General features: G+C 34.7%; 1 protein-coding gene across 3 annotated transcripts in view; it reads left to right on the top strand.

Annotated features, from left to right (window-relative positions):
- Window positions 1-13,465: 13,465 nt before the first annotated feature.
- PHIP (pleckstrin homology domain interacting protein) overlaps window positions 13,466-22,792 on the top strand; it is a 187,256-nt gene continuing 177,929 nt past the window's right edge. For 2 of the 3 annotated variants that reach the window (XM_007484241.3, XM_007484242.3), the window contains exons 1-4: window positions 13,467-14,082; window positions 14,189-14,247; window positions 14,396-14,425; window positions 14,635-14,694. In XM_007484241.3, coding sequence (XP_007484303.2) covers window positions 14,043-14,082; window positions 14,189-14,247; window positions 14,396-14,425; window positions 14,635-14,694 — 189 coding nt within the window. In that variant the 5' untranslated portion in view covers window positions 13,467-14,042. Of the gene's footprint in view, window positions 14,083-14,188; window positions 14,248-14,395; window positions 14,426-14,634; window positions 14,695-22,792 lie in introns of all 3 variants that reach the window. The other variant, XM_001365983.4, reaches the window with a different exon arrangement.

Below are 22,792 nucleotides of genomic sequence, written 5' to 3'. Positions count from 1 at the left end.
GAAAACTTGAGAACATATATGTGTATATATAATTACTGCAAAATGAAGTAAATAGAAGCAGGAGAAAAATTTATACAATGACCCTAAAAATATAAAGGAAAACAAAACTAAAAGACATTACAATACTGATCTATGTGATTAGTCTTGATTTTAGGGAATTGACAATGAAACATATCTCTTTACTCTCTCCAGGGATGTGGTGGACTTGAGTTACAAAACAAGAAAAACACTGTCAGACATTCTAGCTATGTTGATTTGTTTTCTTGAACTACACTATTTCAAGCAGGAGTGCTGGTGATGCGTTATAGAGGTGGGAAGTGTGTTTGGGTAAGTGACAGAAATCTTAAAAATCATTAATAGTATTGTCACAAAAATAAATGTATGGCTATGGCCAACAAGATGAAGATCTAGGCATTTCTTTAATCTTCATGATTTTTCAAATCTCCCCAAAACAGAAATTATGTGCCAAAGAGAGAACAACTTAAGTTACCTTTATGCTCTATGCACCAGGCACCCCCCCCCCCAAGAGGTAAGAAAAAAAACCACCTCCAGAACTAATGCCTAACTGGCTCACTCAACATGTCCTCTCTCATTATCCATCATGCTACTTATGGCAAGACTATACTAGTAGCTGCCCAACCTATGGGCTCATAACAAAAGTCAACCCCAGTTGTTTTTTTCCAGTGCTGTAAAGAGCCAAACTCCAAAATGCAGAAATTTGCTGAGACCACAATAGCCAACACAGCAATATCATTCTGTGCTGTAGAAGATCTCTTCAGAAGAGCTGATGAATAGATAGAAAGAGGCAAGACATGTTTGACTGTGAAACAGAGCTCAACCCCACACCTTTCTTTTTTTCTCCCTTCCTTCCCACTCCCAGTTCCAAGAGATCCAAATACTGAAAAACAGAAATCATCCCAGGCTATAATAGCACCAGCATGGCAGCGTTTTGTACTACCTGGTCAGAGAACTGAACAACAGAAGGAATAGGAAAAAAAATACAAAATGTGTATGTTTATGTGGGGAGATGGGTAGGGGAAACAGGACTATAAAGCACTACATACTTTAGGCCTGAGGAAAAGAGACAAACCTCTAGATCAGACCAGTTCTGTCACCTGAAAATTCACTTATGGCAGAGACATAGGCTGATGAACCATGGGAAAAGGGAAGGTGGGAGTAGGTGAGAAGTTTTAAGATCCAGCACCCAGGGAGACAACCTTCAGAGGTGAAGGAATCAGAAAGTGAGCAATAGGGGAAAATAGGAGGAAAAAAAGATGGAAATTTCCAAAGATCTCAGGAGGAAGAAAACTCAAAGGCCATAAGCATAAGCAGATAAATTAACTGGGAAAACATGAAAGCAGAAGAAAATTGGGCCTCCAGGTCTAGTAAATAAGTTCATGCATCTATGAAAACCTTTTAATTTAAAGAAAATTTGATGAGATAGAGGTCTCTATGAAATTTAGAAGAACCTTTAAACTACAACTCCGGAGTAGTTTAAAAGAGAAATGAGAATTATGACAGCAGAATTTTTAACCAGTATGGAACAGAAAAACTTGAATCCATGATAGCTAGTCTCACCAAAGAAACAAAAGAGAGGACAATTGATTGGTATGAAGGATAAATGAAGGATAATCTAGAAGAGAAGCCAAAAAAAAAAATACCAAAAGAAAACATGTTCTCAAATCAAGCAAAACATATTGATTTCAAAGACAGGATGTGTAGAGGCAACATATAAGCCTCCCAGAAGAGCAAATGAAGTCAAAAACCCTAAATAACATAAGGCAAGAAATATCAGAAAACTGCCAGAACTTCTGAACATAGAAAACAAACACCAATTTAAAGAATACAGATTGCTTCCAAAAGACAAAGCAAAACAAAACCTAGGCTGCAAACTCATGATATATAGTGTGGTTAAATTGAACAATTCCACTGAGCAACCAGGAAAAAAACTTTCAAATATAAAAGAAAAGAAATTTGAATCACACAGATTATTATAGATCTACCAGAAAACTCAAGAGGGAATGGAATATGTTCTGAAATTCAATGGAGCTTAATTTTAAAAAGGTTATGTTAGCATATACCTAATACTGTGTTTAAAGAGGAACAAGAGAAAAATCATCATTTGAAAAACACCAGTTTTTGAGACAAAGGAAAATAAAAGCCTAACTATAAATATGAATGTTTTAAATAAGTCAATAAAACAAAAATGTGTGAAAAAACCCTATATAAGCTTCCTTATAAAAAACACATTGACAAAGACATAAACAAAATAAAACTAAAAGGATGGAAAAAATTTACTATGCATTCAGTGAATCCAATAAAAGAGGAGTTGCAGATAAACTATGCTGGAAAGCAAAAATACTCAAAAAACTTAAAGTAGTATACAAAAAAACTACATTATTTTGAAAGGAACAATAGGCAAGCAATCACTACCAACAATAAAAATATATGCTCCAAATGCCTTAACATCCAAATTAATAAAATCAATATTAAGCTACAAGGATATTTAGAAACAACGGTAAACAAAGGAGAATTTTAGAATTGAACAAATTTCTGGAAAAACTCAAGTTAGAAGACATGTCATCTAAATGGGACTGCAAAAAAATGTATTTCTCAGCATTACATGGAACTTAAACAAAAATTTAATCATGTATAAGGACACAAAGATATTGCAAAAAAAAATGTAAAAAAGGCAGAAAGTCATCCTTTTTAGAATATAATAAAAGACAAACAAAAAACAATAAACTACCAAAGGGAAAAAACTTCTGGTCCAGATGGATACATAGGAAAATGCTATCAAACTTTTAAAGGACAATTAATACCCATATATCACAAATTATTCTCAAAAAATTTGAGGGAAAAAAGTATCTTACCACAATACTTTTATGAGACAAATAGAGTCCTAATACAAAAACCAAGGAAGGATAAAACACAGAAGGAAAATTATAGGCCAATATCAGTGAATAAAAATTTTAAAGAAAATACTATTAGATTACAGTGATTTATTAAGAAATCATTCATTATTTCCAAAATGGATTTAGTAATAATGCAATAATGCAGGATGCAAGGATGATTAAACATTAGGAAAATGATCACAAATTCAAAAAATTGAAAACTGAAACATCTAAAACCACATAATTAATTTCATAGATGCAGAAAAAGGTTTTGATAAAGGCCAACACTGACTTATACTAAAATGCTAAAATGTACAGTCATGAGGGACCATTTAAAATATCATAAATCTTTTATATAAAATATTATATGCAAGCATCATATTCAATGGTGATAGACTAGATTCTTTTCCATTAAATTTGGGAGAAAAGTAAGGATATCCACTATCCTCATTATATTTTTATAAAGTTCTGGAACGTTAGCAACTAGTCAACAGTAGAAAGAAATTATAAGCATAACAATAGATAAAAAAGATATTAAACTATTCCTATTTATTGTTGATAGGATGGTTTACTTGGAAAATCACACGGAATCAGCAAAGATACTAGTTGAGGCAATTAATGGCTTCAAGTAAAATTGCAGGCTTATAAAATAAACTCTCAAAAATCAAATTCATTTATATATAACAATAATAAAATCCAAGAAGCAATAATAGAAAAGTAAATTCCATTCTAAATAACTACAAAATGCAAAAAAGTATCTGAGGATCCATTTACAGCAGCAAATAAAAATTTGTATAGATTCATTTACAAAGTATTCTTAAAGAAATGAAGAGCAACTTAAATAGCTACAGGAATATTTAATCCTCATGTTTGGGTTTTGCCAAAATAATAAAAATAACAAAATATTACCAATGTTTATCAACACTTTTAATGGCATATCAATCTAATTACCCAGGGGATCATTTATAGAACATAATAAAATGCTAAAAAAATAATTTGAAAAACAAAAGATGTAGAATATCAAGAAAAATTATGAAAAGAGGTAATGATGAATGGGAAATAGGACTTCTAGCCTGCAAATTATATTATAAAGAAGCTGTCATCAAAACCATCTGATTAGTTAAAAAACAGAGAGATAGATCAATGCAATAGGTTAGACAAAGGAGGATCTGAAACAACTAAACCCAGTGTTTGATTAAGTGGAAAACATAAATTATGTAGGCAAAAACTCCTATTTGATGAGAACTGACTAGAAAACTGGAAAGTAGTCTGGCAGAAATTGGGCTTAGATCAACAGCTTGTACCATACTCTAAATGGACAGGTAACCATAATATTAAAAATCTTATGATTAAAAAAAAAAAGAAGAGAAGTAGATACTACTATGAAAAGGAGACACATTCTTAAACAAACAAAAGACAGTGGCAATTACAAAAAAATAAAACAGAAACGTTGATTACATAAAATGCAAAAGCTTTTTTTTGCACAGACAAAATTAATGCACATAGGATAAGAAAAGAAGAGGTTCAATTGGAAACAAAAATCTTTGGATCAAATGTATTAATAATAGGAGACAGATACTCTTGAATATAAAGGTTTTGGTATTCAAGATTATATATAAACTACATATACATTCATAAAATGTTTATATATGTGTATGTGAACATGTGCCCTCTGTGTTTAATAGCCATTCTCCAATAGGAAGCTGATCAAAGGACATGAACAAATAGTTCTCAGAAAAAAAGGAGTCACAAGTATTCACAGCCACATGAAAGAATGTTCCAGAGTACTAATAATATGAGAAATGCAAATCAAAAGAACCTTGAAGTTTTACCTCACACCATATAAATGGTCAAAAATGACCAAAAATGGCAAATGTCATTGTTGGAGGGGTTTGGGGATGAGAAGCATACTAATATATTGTCCATAGCATTAACAAATGTTATAAACATTTTGGAAAGCAATTTGGAATTATGCAAATAAAGTGACTAATGTGTCTATATCTTTGAATTAAAGACTACTGCTACAAATTATTGGATTTATATCCCATGTACACCAAAATATTTATAGCAGTCCTTTTTGTAATAACAAAGAATTGGAAGCAAAGTAGATGTTCATTTATTGGGGAAATTCTAAACAAATTAAACATAACAGGGAATTTTTGTAAAGTAAGAAATGATGACTGTGATGAATAAAGAGAAGCCTGTTAAGATCTATATGAACTGATGCAGAGTAAAGAAAGCAGAGACACCCAAAATACACTAGTGCAATGGAGACAGGAAGAATAACCATACACCCCCCAAAAATCAAAGGTCAATATAGCAAAATTACAAAGTCCAATCAGGACTTGAATGAAATGATGGGACACCCAAACTCACTGCTTTGTGTCACACACTGCACATTTTGGGGGGACTTTATCATTGCATTGAACTGCTGTACTGATATTTTCCTTTTTCTGTTTTTTTTTTTTAATTCCCATTTGCTTTGTGGGATATCTGTGGAAAGTGCAAGGGAGAACTCTGAAGATGTAAAAAGTAAAAGACATTAATAAAAAATTTATTTAGAAATAAGCAAAGAAAAATGAACTGGTTTTACAATGATAGTAAGGAATATCAAATGGCCAAGCATGTGCTTCATTGGTATCCACACAATGTCAGGATAATGTGAAGGAAGCCCTTAAACAGATTGAAAGATTCCCTGTTGGGAATTTATAGGAATACATAACTAGAGTTTTGTGGGAATGTTGGGTTCCAGATATAATTTCCATTTTTGGAGGGAAGACTCTTATAGATGAACTCACAGATTCATTCCTATAACAGAAGACTATATGCAAAGTACTGTATTGTGTTTGTTTTGGGTCAAAAAACTACTAAAAAACTACTTTGAGATTTTTTTTGAGGAGTTTAAATTCTATTAGCAGATTCAAAAGTTGAATAGTTAAGTAAATACAAAATAATTTGGGAAAGACGTGATATCTGAGTTGAGGCTTGAAGGAAGTTAAAGATTCTAAGAGACAAAGGTGAGGAGCTCATTCTACATGTGGAAGACCACCTGTGGAAAAACAAAGAAGTGGGAAATAGAATACTGATTTTGGAAAGCAGAAAATAGATTAGTTTTATTGAAATGTAGGAGCACTTGAAGATAAACTGTATGGTAGATGTGAGAGGAGAGGAGTGGTTATAGTAGTAGTCTCTCCTTAACCGAGGATGACGATTGTCTTTGTGCGTTTTCATCTATGGAGTTTAGATGAGTGTGCACAAAGACACTTGTGTGTGAAGATTTAAGTGGAAGAGTTGATGCATAGAGACAGTCCCACTCTCTCGGCGTTGGAAGCCTGGGTCCAGTGGCACGAAAAATCGTTACACCTGGAGACTTCCTCAGCTGCACTGGATGGCCCTGTTGTCCTTTGTGCTCCAACACGCCCTAAGCAGTCCACAGTGCTTTGCTGCATCGCCATCTCAGCCGTTGAACCTTCTTATTGGTTTCTTTCATCTGTTCAGCCAAAGCAGTCTTCACATGCTGGGTGAGCAAAGCCCTGGTTCACCAGGGGTCAATGACCTGATGGCTACCCTCACAAGGTTTAGCTGGCCTGTCGAAGCCGTTGCTGGGGGTGTGGCTGCTGCCACATGCTAGCAGCTACTGGGAGCCACAAGTGAGAGCTGGATGTCAGGTGGGGGTCAGAGGCTAGAGAGCTGCCCTAGAAGGGCATGACAAGCTCTCCATACCAGAGATACTACCCCTCCCTGAGCACCCCATACACCCAGTGGTTATATACAAGAGATATGGAGGTAGGACTGGTTAAGACTTAATTGATTGGACATGAGGGGTCAGCAAAAGAAAGTTGGGGATGATTTTTAGGTTGTAAATTTGGATATCGATAAGTGTGGCATAACCAACAGAAAAAGGAAATTTGGGGGGTGGGAGGGGAATATCTAATAGGGGAGATAATTCCTTTGGGACACCTGGGAAAGGGGAGAATTGACTGGCTACTAACCTTAGCTCTAGCTAGGTGAACATGGGCTAGGTGAACATGAACATGGGTGAACTTAACTTCCCTAGGCTTAATTCCTCATCTGTAAAATGAGGGGATTTGGTGTAAGAACATCTAAGGAATTTTGTAGCTCTTTATCTGTGATCCAATGACTCCATTCCAATATTTTAAAGACAAATGTATATTATATTTTATTATACCACCTATTAGTATATCCCATTGACATAGCAATAAAGTTTGGGACTGGGGGAATGTATTCGGTCTTAGTCACATCACATCTAAAGTATTGTGTTCAGTTTTGGATATCATACTTGGGGAAGGACCTTAATACGCTGCATAGTATACAGGGGAGGGCAACCCAAATACTAAGGGGTCTTGTGACCATGCTCTACCAGGATCAATTGAAGTGACTGAGAATTTTTAGTCTGAAGAATACTTAGGAGGACATGTGAAGGCTTACAGCTGTTTTGTTTATAAGCGGAGGGAAATACTAGGAATAATGGGTGAAAGTGGGAGAAGAGAGTTTATGATATAGAAAAACTTCCCAACAATTAGACTATCCAAAAGCAAAATGGGATTCCTTGGGAGGTAGTCCTTGATATACCTTAACCAAGATGTGATGACAACTTGTTGGATATGTTGTAGAACTGTTCAGATTGATCATATGTCCTGTGATGTGACTTTTCTCCTTTCTGAGATTCTAAATCTGCCTCATTTTGTTGTAAACTGAGTGATAAATGATAAGTTTTGGTGAACTTTTAAAAACATCATTTGCAACCATATCACCTACCTTGACATTTAAAACATTTAATACTAAGAATGAAAAATAAAATATGTAAGTACGTGTGTGTGTGCGGTCAATTCGATTCGACACATATCTATTAAGTGCCTATATGATGAAGATACAGCGAGAGTCCCACTTGGGTCAGAAGCTCTACTAATGGTATTGGGTGTGGGAACCCACAGTAAGTTATTTAATGACTCAATATTCAATTTTAAACTGTCCTCAATTTTCAGAAAGCTGGGTCTGGAGTCAGAGGATCTAAGTCAGAATCTCATCTCTACTCTTCTCTAGTTGCATAAACTTGAATAAGTTGCTTATCATCTCTGGTCTTTCGTTTATCTTCTATAAAATAAGGTTGAAGGCAACTTCTAGTGCTAAATCAAGGATCCTATGAACTTATGCTTTTCCCTATCCACTTCAAGGTTTTTATGAGAATCAAAGGAGATTATGTTAAGGGGTTTGTAACTATTTTGTGATGTATAAATATAAGTTGGTATTATTTCAGGGCTGATTGATTAATTATTAAGACAACATAGAATTATTTTAAAATACCCAGAGATCTGGGAGAAACAAGTGGTAGAAGACATGGAAATAACTGAGACCATAAAACTGAGAAAAGGAAAAAAACACCCAAGACCGCACAAATGAAGTTGTGTGTTCAAGATACTACAAACAAGAATCTAGATAAATTCACAAGAAGAAATGACCGTTGTAGGTTAAAAATATAGATTAAATCTATGCTTGTTTTGTTTCAAATCTATCATCATGATAATTATAAGAGTGAAACTGACTTAATTTCAATAGAGTGTCAATATGATAAAAATACTGGAATTGGAATCTTGCCTCTGACACTGACTAGCTGTGCAAGCAGCTTAATCTCTCTTGGACTCAGTTTCCTCATCTGTCAAATGGAGACAATAGCATTTACCTCACAGGTTGTTGCGAGGGTCAAGTAAGATAACATATACAAAGCACTTGGTATATATTAGGGGTTTTATAAATTCCAGTTATTATTTTTCCAAATTTGAATTCAAACTATTTAAGAGTTTAAACTAAAACAAACACATGTACAGGTTATGATCTTGCTCTTTGAATTCTTTCTTCAAATAAAAACTTCTGCTTTGGTGGCACATTTGATCATGAATTTTTCTTAGATGTCTATTATGTTAAGGTCTTTTACTAAAATCTCCATCTAAATCTTCCTCTTCCATTTTTTCTCATGTTTATAACTCTTAGAAAAGCAATATATGCATTAAGTCATGTAGGTACATTACTCCAATATTCAAATTCCATTTAAAAATCACTTTAATTAAAAAAATAAAACCACTTTATTAGAGGCTACCTCCAGTTTACCTTGTTCTCCTATACTTCCTATCTAGGATAATTTATTGAGGTTCCATCAGACATCACCTCATGTTTATAGAATTCTGCCATCTGGAAGAGCTTTTTCTACATCACTCATTGTGTCACTTAAAATCTTAGAGGATTGTGCCTTAAAATTATTTTCTGACCTTTAATTTTGTAATTATAGGATTTGAAGCAGCAAAGCATCTAGGTATATTGTTTATGTGAAAGACAGAATGCAAAGCATCATATTAATCATTTCATGAGGATTTGAACTTGGGCTAAGCAAAAACCTATAAAAAAAGAAAAAAATTGGAATATTAATCTTGGAGAAACCAAAAAGTGAATTAGCAGAATGTCTTTAAATATATGAGAGGGTGTGTGAAAATTGGTGACCAGATGATATTTTCCTTTGAGTAGGCAGTATTGGGTAGTAGAAAGAGCATAAGACCTGGAATTAAGAGGACAAGTTCATATCCTTTCTTTGATCCTTACCAGCTACATGACTTTACAACCTAAGACTCAGTTTTCTTGTCTGTCAACTGGGGATAATATTATCTCTAGCACTCTTATTCTAGAGTTATTGTGTACCAAAAATGAGATCATCTATTTAAAGTGATTTGCAAACCTTAAAGAACTACATAAAACATCGATTACTATTTGAGAGAATAGGACAAGAGGAAATTAGTTTGAACTTTAGTGTGAGGGTTATTAGCTCCACATAAAAATTTCTTAGATAATAAATATTACTAAAGGATGGAAAAGCTTATTGAATGTGGCACACTTGTTGAAATTCATTTTTAAAATGGGGTATTTCTCAGCGATATAGCTAGGTCAAGTTAGGCATAATCATTTTATGTAGGTGAAAGAATGAACTACATGGATCTTGTGGATTTTTCCTTCCCTAGAGATGGGGTCAGGGAAGAGATATGGGAGGTTTGAACATTTATTTTGTTGATCAGGACCTTGTCATAAGATAAATAAACTTCTATAGGGACAGTGCTTGAACCTCATACTTTTGGCTCTATATTTTTATTTAAAAAATCAAAACAGGACTCTGAAACTCTTGATTCCTTCAAATTGTTATGTTTTAAAAATTATTTATTATATTTGTTTAAAAAATATCAAAATGACTCCATTTGCCAAAGTGCCCAAGTAGGCCAGAAACCAAATTTTACATCTAATTAGAGCAAATTTGAAATAAAATAATAATTTAAATCTTTCATAGCCTAGCCTAATAACACCTCCTAAAGTGAGTTATATGCAAATGTTTAAATTCCAAGAAGAAAGTTAATCAAATAAAGCTTCAAGTCTTCTGCTAGAAGACATGTCAATAACTAGGAAGGATAGTTTTTTGCTAGTTGCTATACTATATAACTTTACTCAGGTACTGACTTGGCTTCTATTTTTTGTTTTAAAAGCCCCTGTAAAAGAGACATGTTTAACAACAGTTATAATTTTGATCAATTGAAGGAAAAATGAGTTATCCTTTTATAGTAACTAAATTATAGTAAATAAACTAAAACAGGACAAAATACTCTCTTTAAAGTCCTAATTTGAACTGGATCTTTAAAAGTTTTTGGCAAAAGAAACAGCTGAGATAGTTATAATTAAGTCTTTATAACAGGGGAATGAATAGAGTTGAGCTATTTCCTTAAATTAAATGGGTCATCAAATGAAAAAGAATATAGCATGTGCATAATTTGTGATACTTTAAAAACAAATGAATCTTTTAATTAACTAAAGAAAATGTTCAGAAATAAGTTTTATATTGTGAAGAAATTTGAAGTTAATGAATTATTTATTGATACTATAGGTATTGGTAAAATTCTGTGTAATGCCCACTAACAAGCAGAAAGAATTTCAGATCTCTTGTAAAAAAGGTACTTTTTAACCTAAAAACTAAACTATATTGGAGTAGAATTTTAAAATAACTTTTCTAATACAATTGGATCTTAATGTATTATTTATTGCTTTACCACATAGTTTAGTAAATGTTTCAGTAAGAACATAAGGTGTCTTGTAATAAATATTTTTAAAAAATGAATGATAAAAACTGTGTCAAAGTTATTTAGAAGGTATTCAAAACAACAGAAAACACTAAAGGTTAATTTTCTTAGAGTGATCTTAGAATCCAAATACCAGAACACTTAGAAAAAGCTATTGCAGCTCCTTAATGGAAAGGCATATCTCAGATTACTAGAGCACCTTTCTGGATTTAAATACCACCAAGAATAAATAAATAAATAAACAAACATATATATACACACACACACACACACACACATACACATATAAAAAGAGAGAGAAAATGTTAATCTCTGTATTTTTGTATTTGCTATCACAATTTCTTTTCTATTTCCTTGTGGAACAAAATATCAATAAACATCAGACCAATGTAAAACAATTAAAAAAAGAAAACCCAAAATATAATCTGTGGTTATAAAGAAGTATTTATTTGAAAGAAATTATGACATCAATTGTTAAAATTGCTAAGTATGAAGTTCCTAAAAATAAGAGGCTAAAATATATGGTAGTTAATCACATAAGTAGCAAAACAGCAAAAAGGCACACAAAATATCCATCTTTTCAAGTTTAACCATCACCTCTATGACCAGTTTGCTAGAAATTATAATAGTTAAAAAGGAATTAATGGCTTACACAAGAATACAATGCAAATATTGTCAGTATTTTTTTTAAAAGGACATTGCATATCAATAAATGATTGTTACTCTGATAATTTAGGCTTTAAAATAAGTTGTTGTAACCACTTAAAATTATAATTAGAATAAATTATAAAAGGGAATCATTGCACTCAAGTATTGAAACAGGGTTTCATTTTTCAGCCCCCTACCAAATACATATTTAGCCTTAGATGTTTTAGTGTGTCTTACACAGTTGCAGTCTTCAGGGAAGCAGAGGGGTGGTTGCAGCACCAAGTGTTTCCTACCAGGAATGTTGGGAACCAGGCTGTGTGGTAGAAGGCTTGAGGTAAGAATCTAGAAAACCACAGTTCAGCTTCCAGGGTCCTAGTCCCACAAATAGGCACCTCCACTCTTTTAAACCAGTACCATAAAAAATACTGTTTATTACCCAGAATGTTAATGGAGAATCTTTTGTTAAATGTTAACAAAAGAATGCTTATTTCAGTTCCCCTTTAAACATCTACCTCTTTCATTTTCAAATGTTCAACTCTAGTCTCTTGGAAAGTGCTTAAATCGTTTGGAGATAAATATTACTTATTGCTCTTGTTTTCTAACAAATGGCATTTTCCATTGTTTCCATAAATTTCATCCATGTTCGTTTTCTTTTCTTTTTTTAAAACAAGGCCCATAGCCTCATCAGCAAAACTCTGATGAATGATTTAGCATATAAAAACTCCAGTAATTACATATTAATTTACAAAAGATTTTTAAAATACTTTTTTTGGCAGTTTTTCAGGAAGTCTTTGCCTGCCTAACTATAAACAGGAATGGTTTCGACCTCAAATTAAGAGTCATTTGTTAGATTAACTTGAAGTCAACTATACAATATGCAGATAATTTAAATCATTTAATAACTAAATACATTGACCAAACTGTATTATAGTCATTTAAGATCTTTCATTAGGTTATCGGTTTATCACTAAATTACCGCCAGTTCAGCTGTAGGTATATTTTAACGTCTCTTTGCTTTTCGGTAGATTCACATTCTTTTCTTGCGAATATTCTCGGAAAAGCCTTAAGATTCCTTAACACCAGATCTCTGAATAGCTGTCCCCAAGCCCAATTATGATGAAAATAGCATTTTAAGTACAAATAAGGAGTTATAAAGCATTGTTCTTAGAACCAAGGCAAAAAACCAAACCAAACCAAACCAAAACACGAAAAACCAAAACCACCAAAAACAACCATTTTACAATTTGTACTTAAGGCAATGACAGTAATACACGAAATATGCAGAGATAAGGTTCAGCAAGTAACGGGCTGGTAAAAAAAATGTTACTGCTTAACAAAAAGCAGCCTGAGCCTCTATTGCAATATATAGCACTCCCAATAAATTACACAACACTTGCACAGGCTGCAGAAATAACGCAGGACAAGACTTACACAGATGCCAATCCGCAGCATTTATACACATGCACATGGGTAAGAGATAGAAACCAAACACTATCATTCAACTCAGGGAAGGCAGCGCAATCTTGAGTTTGTTCAATGTGTGTTATTTCTGTGTGAGTGTGTGGACGCCGTGTGTGCGCGCGTGAGAGTGAGACTCATCCTCGGGGCATTTTCCCCCCTCTCTGGGCAGTTTTGCTTCATTTGTTTCCTATTTCTGCTACATTGAAACTAACTTCCATCTCAGCTCCAGTCAGAAGCGCTGAATAGAATCTGTGCTGCGGCTCCGTGTGCGTCAGATCCCTCCGCGGAGCCGTCCCTCCCCCGAATCAATCCCTCCACAGAGAAAACGCTTCCCAGCCAACCAACGGCCGCTGCTCCGACATCTTCTCCTAACTGGAAATAAATAAATAAATCGATCTACTGAGGCGGCGGGGGGGGGCCGCGGTGTGAGAGCGGGAGGCGGGGAATCAGGCCGAGCCAGGCTGCTGCTGCTGCTGCTGCCTGGGAAAGGAGTGTGTGTGAGCGCGCGAGCAACGGAGGTTGGGGTGTAAGAGGGATATTTTACCCTATTTTTAAACTCCCTTTTGAAATTGAGGAGAGGACGGCGTGCGGCGAGGGACGGGGTTGGGGGACACCCCAAGACCTAACCCTACACGGGCTTGGTAGCTGGGACTCCTTTCTCAGGCGGAAGGATCTCTGTGGCGGAGGTGGCGGGCGGGTTGCTGCCGCCGCCGCCGCTGCCTGTGAGTTGTTGTTTCCTCCTCCTCCGCCGCCGCCTCCTCCTCCGCCGCTGTTGGTTGAATGGTGGAGCCGAGGCTCTGGCTGGGGAACACACAGTGACAGCTACAGGGCAGGCAGGCAGGCGGCGGCGCCGTCCCCGCTTCCCGTCCTTGGCGGGGGAACCCCGCCAGTGGCCCCTAAGTGACCAATAAACATGTCTTGTGAGAGCAAAGGCCTCTCGGAGCTGCGATCGGGTAAGTGGGGAGGCTGCGGGCGCCGCTGGCACGGGGCGCGTCCGTTCCCGGTGCCCCGAGCCCGGCGTTGAGTCTGTGTCTCGTCCCTCTCCCCTTGTCCCCGCAGAGCTCTACTTCCTCATCGCCCGGTTCCTGGAAGATGGACCATGTCAGCAGGCGGCTCAGGTACGGGGCTGCGGGCGAGCAAGAGGCGGCGGCGGCGCGCCGCGGGGCTGGGGCCGGGCCGGGGTGGGGGAGGGAGGGAGGCCGCGGGCGGCTGGGGGCGAGGAGGGCAGCTAAGCGGCGTCCCCCCACCCTGCTTTTGTTGTTGCAGGTGCTGATTCGAGAAGTGGCCGAGAAAGAGGTAAGAGGAGTCGGCGGCGGCGGCGCTCTGTGCTGTGGCTCGCCCGGCCCGAACTGCTGCCGCTCCCAGCCGCCGCCGGGGGGGAGGAGGGCGGTGCGGCGGGCCCGGGCGGGCAGGGGGCGGCGGGGGGGGATGCATCTTGGGGAGGGGGTCAGCCGGGAGGCGGGGGTCGAGCAGAGCCTGATGTTGGGGTGTTTTCTCCCTCACAGCTGTTACCCCGGCGAACTGATTGGACGGGGAAAGAGCATCCCAGGACCTACCAGAATCTGGTGAGAGATTCCCATCGCGATGCGAAAAAACTTTTCCCCGAGTCAAATAAAAATTGAATTTCCCGCAATTTTTTACAGGGACAAAAACTTGGCTAAAAAAATCGCGAAAGCTTCAAAGGCAATGGGAAAGGTTGGGAGTTCGACACGGGACAGGCGCGGGGCTGAGGCTAGGGATACCTGCACCCCAAAGCCAGAGGGGCTGAGGACGATTTATTTGTGATATTTTGTTAATGTGCTAGAAATAAAGATACGTCATGAATGTTGTGCAGTGAAAGGGCTGGAGGAGGAGGGACTAGAGCGCGCTTCCGCGAGAGAGCGCGGGCGCGGGTGCGCGCAGCAGAGAGTCAGGCGGCCAGGAGGGCGCGCTCTCAATTCTTTCCATGCGCTGTTGCTGCTGCTGCATACTTACATAGCTCAGCCTTTCTCCTTTTTCTCTCTTTTCCGTTCTCACTCTTCTTTTCCCTCTTTCTCTCCTTTTTCCCAGTTCTTGATTCATTTCCTTATCTTTCTCTCTCACTTTTCCTTCACACAATAGCTGGTGACTAACTGTTCCAAAGTAGTATTAGCATTTCAGAAAAAAAGACTTCAGCTGCAATGAAACATGGCAAGAAATTACTTTTACTCCCTTTTTTCCTTTCCTTAAATTGAAGTCTGGGAATTAGGAGGAGTTCAAGTGTATGATGAGTATGAATGACTTTAGGGATATCTTAAAGAATTTATAAACATGATTTGTGGATTATATATATATATGCACATGTATGGTGCTTATTCATATCCATGTTTATCTTCATTTCATACTGTCACCAAAGTGTTATGGTTGAAGCCTTCTGAAGTTCACTCTGGGATGATTCTGTCTTTCAAAATATTTTTTTAAATACCTGCTTCTCAATTTCCTCTCTAAAGAACATTTCATAGTCTATACAACTATAATTTTAGAGGAAGCTTGAAAGAAACCTTTCCTTTTCCCTTATTCTCTCCTCAGTTATATGTTACTTAAACTTTTTAGGACAAAGATGTGTTTGAAAGAATGGTAATATAGAATGTGTAAGGAATTTAGATTTGTGTGACATTTTACCATAGTTTTTATTATTATTTTAATTTTAAAAAAATCAATTATACTTAGCTAATGACCAAAGAGGCAGTGGTTTTCCTTACACTTACAGGATATATGGAATTGCTTTTTGAAGACTCAAGATTTCAGCTAATTTGTATTATCCTCAAATTGTGGTCAGGACCACTAATTTTGGTAGCTACTAATTCTTTGTGGTGTAGGCATTAATTTTACTAATAAAAACACTACTGGATTAATCAAGATTCTCTTTGAGCCTTTCAAAATTGTTAAAAACTTAACATTCACAAATTGAAACTTGTGGGGTATTTTTAAGTATACCATCACATAGATTGGGTGCTAGTTTGGAAATATAAATTCAGACATTTATTCCTTCATTTGCATAAACGACAAGATCAGAGAGGAAATAAACATTATTTTAATAGCACATCTGAGAACTGTGATTTCATTGGTCCAGGAACTCCTGGAAGAAGTAAATCTGGTATTTCTGAATGGAGCAATTAAAGGGGCAATGTTAGATTTTGGATATTCAGTAATAACCAATCCCCTGCCCCCAGGCAAAACATGGTAAAAATAGGTGCTTTTTAAAATGAATATTTTATTGGTTCTCTTCATCAAAATCTAGTTTACTTTCCATGAATGTTTCTTTTTGCCTGAAATGTTCTTACCTTGCTACCCAGAGATATCTCATTGGGATACCAAACAGGCTTCTGGAATTATTTTGGAGGAATACTTGATTTTGCCTTTTTTTTTTTAAATATATATTTGTACACCATGTTTATTTCTTATAATTTTACTTAGTTATTTCATTCTTATTGGACTTTTGATGCTTTTAGGGTGATAATTTTGTCCAAGTTCTTGTAATAACTTGGAAATTGTCTTCACATACTGCCTGATTAACTTTTGTGTACTAAAAACAAAAAGCATAATTTTATCATTAAAGACCACCTATTTAACTATGTTATATAGTAATATAGACTTTGTATGTTTTGATGAGAATTGTTTACAATGTTTTTTTCTATCTGATGGTGATTTTTTCCCCTTAGAAAAATTATGGTGTTGAATTGAAATGTATAAATATTTCAAATTAAGAAATTAGGTATACACATTGAATATAATGCTAAGGTTGAAGAATCTTTATAATAACTCTTTGGTCACAGTAATTAAATTTTGACCATATAATGGTAAGCAATGGCATAAATGTCATTGAAAAAAATTTTTATGCATAAACATTTTTTTTTCAAGCTTAATGTGAATATCAGTAAGGAAGAAAGCATATCATTGATTTGAAGAAAAAAATTTTTTTTGCTTTTGAACACTTACAATTTGGGTATAAATACTAACATATTCAATTTCAAAACTTTAAGTGAAAACTTTTGTTTTTTAAGTATTTCGTATAAGGGTTAGGAAGAGCAGAGTCCCAAGTTACTTGAATTTTTATTTTATGATGAACATCTTCCTGTATGACATACATTGAGTATTTTCCCTCCAGAAACATTACATTAAAAGATTTGCTTCATGTTCTTAAAAAAAGTATGTGGGTTTGGGAGTTTTTAGTATCATGGAGGTACTTGTTCTTGCTACTTCAGATTACTTTTTCAGTCATGTGCCATGAGCCTTTATATCACTTTAAACAGGCAAGATTTTGGTATGATGCTGTATTCCATATGTCTTTTATATTGTCCTTTGGGTTGCTTGTAATTTTTATCCTTCAAAAAATAATGTACCTAAATCCCCAACTAAGGTTAACTCAGGGCAAATATAGAAAAAGGAAGAAATTCCTTAGCTGAGCATAGAACAAAGGAAACACTCTTCCTGTTTGTTTTATTTACTTCTCATTTCAGTTAGTTTGGATAATAAAACTGGTTAGTTTACTGTCATTTTCAAGTTTTCTGCTTATGTACTGATGCTTATCTTCATATTTCTAGGTCTGTATTTGAGGTAGGATGGTATTTTAGACTAGACTTTGTGCTCCTGAATTATTTTGGACTGTGCTTACAATTTCATATATATGGAGGCAATTCCCAGTGAGCAACCCTTCTACTAATGTAGATCAGCACTTTCTCTGCAAGATGTAGTTTTAGGAGTTGCCTGGGGTCACTGGGAGGTTAAGTGACTTTCTTGGAATCACAGTCAATGCTCTTCAGAGACCTTGACCTGAACCCAGGTCTCCTGACTAAAGCTATCTTTTTTCCTACTCTACATTGCCTTTGATTTTTTTTCTTTTAATATAATTTTTTTTGGGGGGGCTAGCAAAACAATCTTTTTAGCTATTTATGTTTTATTAAAATTCTTGCAAAAATAATTCCTACTCCTTGTTAGGCTTTACACCTAAATCTTAATTTCACTTCACAAGAAAGTTTCTCTTTGAGGGAAACTATCACCGGATACCTAGTATCCAAATTGGTGTTAAGATTTTATCTTTTTAAATACTTAACCATGAAACTAAAAAACCAAAAAAAAAGTTTTGTTCCTATGTATATATCATCCCAGAGTTAACTTGGAATTGTGAAGAGTTAACTTGGAATTGAACACAAAACCTGCCTTTACATTTTGGTGTAGATTTGCTACACTGACAATTATAATTTGTATAAGCTATTGATGATTTTCAAATAGAAATAAATTGAAAATGAGTAGTCAAAATAATTTGAGTTTTCACAATTTGTATTTTAACTTCTTATGAATTGCAAAACTATTGTTTTGAAAATGATTTTGAGCTTTATGAAAAGGACTTAAGTAATTTTTTAACATAGCATTGATAAATTACATAGAAGTTCAAATAGGAAATCTTACATTCCAGATTTTTAGTTTTTAAAATTCTATATTTTACAATATTTGTAGTCTTTCATTTTTTCCAAAGTCATAATTGGTCTGATTACAGACTTATTGCTGTTTTTCTTTTAATATAAAACTATAGATGTTGACACTAATCATCTCTATTTAGTAGTAGGCTTTTCTTTTTTTAATTTTCTACAACCCAAGTGAAAAAAAAAATTGGCCTTTTGGTAAGACAGCTTAGTTAAAGAATATGTTGTCTCAACTTCCTGTTTAATTCATTATATGAGAATTAGAATATTTTGAACATAAAGAAAAATACTTATTTAGGTGGAGGAAAGAAATTGTGTCATTTTATGTATGAAGAATCCTAATCTTGATATAGCATTTAGGAACTAGGCTCTTTCCCACTATTAAACAATTCAAGCACATACTGTAATGCCTATACTCTACTACATGAGTGAAAATTAACCTTATCTTTGAAGGGAAGTTCTGTATATTTTGCTCCCCCTCCACCCCCCATGTTATCTTCATATGTATTTTTACTTAGAAATACTGTGTTATGTTGAATCCAGTTTTACAAGTTTGTGTTTGAAAAGATATTCTTCTTTTAGGTATTACATTAGATTAATTAGCTTTTACATTTTGAATATCATTTTATTACATATTCAGATTACTGGTTATATTGAAGAATAAATGACTGCTTTAGATTTAGAAACCATGTTTATAATATAGCTGTTAACCAGGATCATTGGTATGGTGGTACAAAATCAAGTACAAAAAAGTTGTAGCATCTTAAAGAAAATAAGAATTCAGTTGGAGATACAGGCAGAGGATCATAAATTAATGTACTAAGATACTGACTGACTTTTCTGAGAAAATTTGCATTATGAAATATTTAGTTGTCGGGCATTTTAGATTTGAGTATGTTTAAAGCTTTTTGCTTTCGATAAGTCAAAAGCTGTTGTCATGATATGGTAGTTTGGATGGTTTGAAAGGATTTTGCTCTCATAGTCTTGTTGATTTTGGCTGGAATTTGGGAGATTTAAAAATGACAAATTTTGTATTCTTTAGGATTTTTTTTGTTGGGATAAATCTTGGGTCTTACTGCTTTGTCATTCTGGTACTTATGTCAAAACTAGAATTAGTTTCTTCTAAAATTTCTGTTGATTAGAATTTTTGAATTTCTCTTCTTGGAGTGCCATAAGTTATGAGTATTATGAACATCAAGCATTTGTCATGTAGAATTCCTTAGAATACAAAGCATAAATGTCTCTCTCATTCTTTTTTAACACCTTTCCCCACTTAAAAAAATAGGCATTAGTGATTATGTAAATGTAAATGCAGAATTTATTTTTTAATAAAAGAATATTTTTTTCTGAAAAAAATTCCTATTAAATTGTATTCATGATATTATTGGAAAGTGTTTCTATTACTTTTTATCTAAATTGGTTAACATTCTAAACAAGTTTCTATAAGCTTTAAGTGTCCTGTTCTATGGGAAAGCATGTGTTAGTATTCTTTTAAGATAGATATGATTATTAATAAAGTATACTTAAAATGAATTTTTTCGGGAATAATAACTTGCTTTTTCATAGTACTTCAATATTTACAGAGTGCTTTTCTTTTTTACAGTAATTCTGAGGGATATAACTTTAGATATTAAAATCCATGTTTTACAGATGAGGAAAAAAAGGTTCTTAGAAGTGAAGTGACTTGTATAAGGTCACACAGTAATTGTTTGAGGTGGAATTTCAACATAGATTTTCTGTACCAAAGTCGGAGACCTAGCAGCTTGGCATAGTTACTAGAGAACCATCCTGAAATCAAGAAGACCTGGGTTCAGGCCTACTTGTACATATTGACTGGAATATAGGGTACATTATTTAAACTCTCAGTCCTCTCTTTTAAGCAACTCTCTAAGATTCTAAAAGTTATTTCTTCACATGGGAGTTCTTAAACTAGTGAAGTCACAGGTATATTCCCTATTCCTTTCTGATTCCAAGCCAGCTCTTTCTGCTGTGCCATACATTATTAAATCCATTGAGTCAGTACTTTTGGTAGTATATTTTTAAAACTTGTATACTAATACTTAGAAATGTTGGAAACTTAAGCTTTAAAGTTTTGGAAGTGATAGTGATATTTTAGTACCTTTGGAAATTTCTAGATAGGTTGTAGTTTACATTGTTTCAAAGGAGATGTTAAATAGTAGATAACTATATAAAAAAAGCAACTTAATCCAGTCTTTAAAATATAACACTAAAATATTTTTGTTTTAGAGACTAAACAATTTTAAGGTTTTAGATGTAGAATTTTAGGAATCAAAGAAAATAACATAATTGAGTATATTTTTCTTTATAATGTCCTATAATAAAGGATTACTACAATAAAGCAATTACCAAGATTATCAAATATCAATTTATAAAGTATTTTAAAAATCGATTTCATCATTCTCTCCATTCAACTATATAGCAAGCTAGATGGCAGATATTCTGTTAAAAGGGAAAAAGAGAGGAGGTTGATGTTTTAGTAATATTCAAAAACGGTCCCAGTGATAGCAACTGCTTATCTGCTAAAGTTTTACTGTCTTAGGAATGACTTATCTTGGATGTCCTAGATCATCACTTGGATTATATACCTGTACTATCCATGGTTTTGTCAGAGCTTGATTGGGGGATAATATTTATCACTTCCTGTTTTCATTCAACTTTGATTTACTTAGTCCTTGTCTGTGGAAATAACACATTCTAGATAAATTTGGTCCTGAAATGTATGTAGTAATGATTTGCCAAAATGGGTTTTCTGTTATTGTATATGAGATGTTATTTCTAGTATGTGCTTTGCATTTGAAACTGCTGAAAATGAAACTAACTGGTCTATTTAGATTTATTTTTGAAATGCCAAAGTAAACATTTTTAGGCTTTTCCATTTTAAACTGAAAGTAGTATTAGGCAATATAACTTTTAGAAATAGGTATAATTTTAATACATTATAACATGAACCAAGTTTTCAAATAATTCAGTCATCAAATTGGTATTTTATTATTACTTAAATGTGTAAAGATTGTTTAGCTTGGAAAGGAGACATTTTTCTTGATTTTGACCTTTTTTAGATTGTGAGGTAGCTACCAATTTAAAAAGTATACCAGTGTATCTTTTAACAATTTCAAACAAATGTTCATCACACAATTTAAAAAAGAAATACTTCCTGACTAGCCCACATATGGAGTATTGTGCCATGTTATGGACTTACTGTTTTATTGAGGGATAGTGATAAGATGAATCATAAGAGGCCTCGAAACCATGTGGTACAAGGACTGATGGAAAGATCTTGGACTGTTAGATGAGAGAAAAGACCATGTAGAAGAAATACTAAACTTGTTCTGCTTCATCCCAAAGATCTAAACTAGGATAGATGCTACAAAGATAAAAATGGCAGTGAAATATAATTTAAAAACTTTTTTTTAAACAATTAGAGCTATATAAGAATTGATTGGAGTTGCTCGGTGGTTAATTTTCCTGTCACTGAAGATTTTAAAGTAGAGATTTTCAGGGATTCTTTTTTTTTTTTTTAATCCCTACCTTTCCAAGGCACAAGATAAGTAGAGACTAGGCATTTAGGGTTAAGTGACTTGACAAGCCAAGGGTCATATGACTAGGAAATATTTCAGGTCGGATTTGAACCCAGGACCGTCTTTCTCCATGTCTGGCTTTATCCCCTGAGCCACCTAACTGTCCCTAGACTGTATGGCTTCTTAAGAATACTGTAGAGGAGAAGTTCATGTTTCAAGCAGGGATTCATCTAGATGATTCCTTGGGAATTTTCCTAAGATCTTATCAGCTTGAGTTTCAAATAGGTACCCTAATGATTCTCAAAAATCATTTGTCCATATCAATTTAATAGAATGTAAGTTCTTTAATGGCAAGGCTGATCTTTTGTATCTTTATGCTCTGTACTTAGGATAGTGCTTGGCATTAGGATAGTGCCTGGCACATAATAGATATTTAACAAATGTATGTTTCAAATGCTGGGAGAACAGTAAGAAAATATCATGCAAAGTTGAAAATAATTTCTTTCCAACATGATTTCTTGATGGGGGGGAACAAAGTTGCCAGGCTTGGGAATTAGGAAAACTTAAGGTTTTGACTCATTCCTATGACATAGTTATTGATCTCAGCCTTAGCTTCCTCTTCTGTAAGAATGACAATAACCCCTGTAGTACTTACATTATAGAGTTGTGAATCTCACGTGATG

Source organism: Monodelphis domestica, chromosome 2 (assembly GCF_027887165.1).
Source record: "Monodelphis domestica isolate mMonDom1 chromosome 2, mMonDom1.pri, whole genome shotgun sequence".
In the NCBI taxonomy this organism is placed as follows: Eukaryota; Metazoa; Chordata; class Mammalia; order Didelphimorphia; family Didelphidae; genus Monodelphis; species Monodelphis domestica.
Note: the sequence above shows the minus strand (reverse complement) of the source record. Positions and strands in the feature narration are given on the sequence as shown.